This window comes from Zeus faber (assembly GCF_960531495.2).
Source record: "Zeus faber genome assembly, chromosome: 11".
NCBI lineage: Eukaryota > Metazoa > Chordata > Actinopteri > Zeiformes > Zeidae > Zeus > Zeus faber.
The window spans coordinates 31,914,418-31,916,917 of NC_137205.1; the positions used below are offsets into that span (position 1 = coordinate 31,914,418).

At 43.6% G+C, this 2,500-nt stretch overlaps 1 protein-coding gene across 1 annotated transcript in view; it reads right to left on the minus strand.

The window, feature by feature from the left end:
- LOC307237438 (voltage-dependent T-type calcium channel subunit alpha-1I-like) overlaps positions 1-2,500 on the minus strand; it is a gene marked incomplete at both ends in the record, with an annotated part of 155,785 nt that overhangs the window by 109,936 nt on the left and 43,349 nt on the right. The window contains one exon of the mRNA XM_080010150.1: positions 2,486-2,500. This exon is cut by the window's right edge and continues 85 nt beyond it. Coding sequence (XP_079866276.1) covers positions 2,486-2,500 — 15 coding nt within the window. The remainder of the gene's footprint in view (positions 1-2,485) is intronic.

The following is a 2,500-nucleotide window of genomic DNA, read 5'->3' on the forward strand; positions in this document are numbered from 1 at the left end:
TGTGTGTGTGTGTGTGTGTGTGTGTGTGTGTGTGTGCGTGGGTGTGTGCGTGGCCATGCTCATGGCCGTATCATTGCTACATATCCATAATCTCTGTGTCTGCATATTCTTTACAGGAATCGAGGGAGGGATTTTCTTCCTAAAAGCCTGATGGAGGCACGCTGATTTACTTGAGGGTCGCTCTCTCCTTCCCTGAGCCCCGTCAGCGCAATTCCTTCCGTTACCATTAGCAACCACCAGAAGAGGACCGCCCTGCGACTACCTGGGGAGGCGGTGCGCTTGTTATAAAACACGGAACGAGGGTAAAAACCCTGGATGGAAGGAGGAGGAGGCGAAGGGAGAGAGGAGAGGACTTGAGGTGGTACTTGAGGTCCGGGAGGTCGACGCTGAGCTGAAGGGGACCCGAGATCGATCCCGGAGCAACTGAATCGACACCTAAATACTTTAAACTCACCACTTCATTTATGAGGCCAAACCAGGTCAACACCACAGTACCTGTGTCGTTGTTTTGTTCAAAATTCAAATGCTATGTGATGCCGACGCTCAAACAGCCGCATTTTGACGGAAATCCCTGAGGTGTGAACCAAGTTTCAGCCTCTGGAACGAGCTACAAAACACCTTCAAACTGCAGGAGTGTGTCTCTTTGAATAAGTTCAAATGGTTCAATGGTTGAACCGCTGGCCCATGAAGCAGGGGGACGACGCGTTAGATTGTCAGCTCCACTCCCGTGTTTTCCTATGAATCAAGATGTAAATGTGGTTTTATACTTTTGTTCTGTGTCTTTTATGATTTATGTATTCAGTAACAGTGTCTTGACCTCTGGGTCTCTGTTGTAACATAGACTCTGAATCTCAATGAGACTAACCTGGAAAAAATAAAGGTCAGATGAAAAATAAAAACAAAACTAGAAGTGGCTTTGGATAAAAGCATCTGCTAAAACGATTTATTTCTGGAGACGAAGCCCTGCTCTACTCCAGATGTTAGCAGCTTGGAAATGTGTAGCAGCTGAGCAGCACGTCTTACAAATTACTCTTTTATTTCGTGGGTTTTGTTGCTGCCTCTGTACTGATGTGTACATATGTACTTATACATATGTTACATATGTAATCTTCCCTCCGTGGTTTGAACTGTTGATAAACATGAGTCCAAGGAATGACATCATGAGCTAGATTGTGCCGTGCTGCCAACGCCTGGATCGTGCCTGGCTCCGCTCCAAATCTACGTTGATGGAACTGAATCAGATCGGGATGCGTCGTTGGAAAAAAACTCTTTCGCAACCAGCTGAACACCCGCCCCCTGTTTGGTTTGTCCGTTCTGGGCTACTGTAGAATAAACACGGCGGTGCAACATGGCGGCCTCCGTGGAAGCGTAGCAGCTCCCTACGTGGATAAAAATGGCTCCCTCTAACACAAGGATTCTTATTTTTATGGGATTGTACACTGATGAAAACATGCTGATAAATATTATATTCCATTTCTGCCAAGTCCGTTCCATAAATTCTACACAGTGCAACTTTAATGTGCTTAGCGACGTGCGTTCAACCACAATTTGAAATGAGATGGTTTGCACTCACACAACCTCATCTTTCTGATTCATTTTACATTTTACGGGAACTGCATTTCTCCTTCTGCTGAATTGACGTTAATTCATGTTGAAACTTAACCTTGTTCAACCAGCGTTTGATTCTGGTTTCGTTTGAAACTGAAAGATGAATCAACAGCTCGTGCACGTTGTTGAAGGGAGGACGTGTGAAAAAATGGGCCTGAAGAGGAGAACGTTTGGCACGTCTATCTTTACGCCAATTGACAGCTGTGACGGACCAACCAGAGCTAGATTCAAAGCAAAATAAAATAAAAGTCAGTGCATACAGTGTGCTGGGAAGACCAGAGCAACTTAATGAATAAATCACCGATCAAAGCAACATCAGTTATTTATGGCGGTGACGACGGCGCTGACTTTGTGCAAACAAAAGAAAAGTTGTTGTTCTGTTCACTCTGTTGAGAGAGACAGATTGTAGGAAATAACTGAATAAAGGCTCCTGTGGGGAGTGTGTGTGTGTGTGTGTGTGTGTGTGTGTGTGCGTGTGTGTGTTAGTAAAACACATCGACCCCTGAGAGGAAAGTGACATGAAAGTGTGGGAATGTTGCTCCGGGTTGCCAGTTGTTGTCACAACTACAGTACACTTCACAAGAATTGTTTGTTGTCAGGAAATTCAGTGAGTTGCCTATGACCGTTATATTAAAACATGAGGTTATTTTTTTGCGTGTGTGAATCAACTTAAATAAATGGAACTGAACTGATGGTTAAATTAAAATTGAAATAAAACTATTTCAAATAGTTTTCAATAAATTACTTGGATTATTATACAGTAGTTATTATCAATAAAACTTTGTTCATAAATACAGACACAAATACACACTATTTCACACGCACATGAACACACACACACACACACACACACACACACACACCAGCGTGCACGTACCTGGAGGATCTGGCA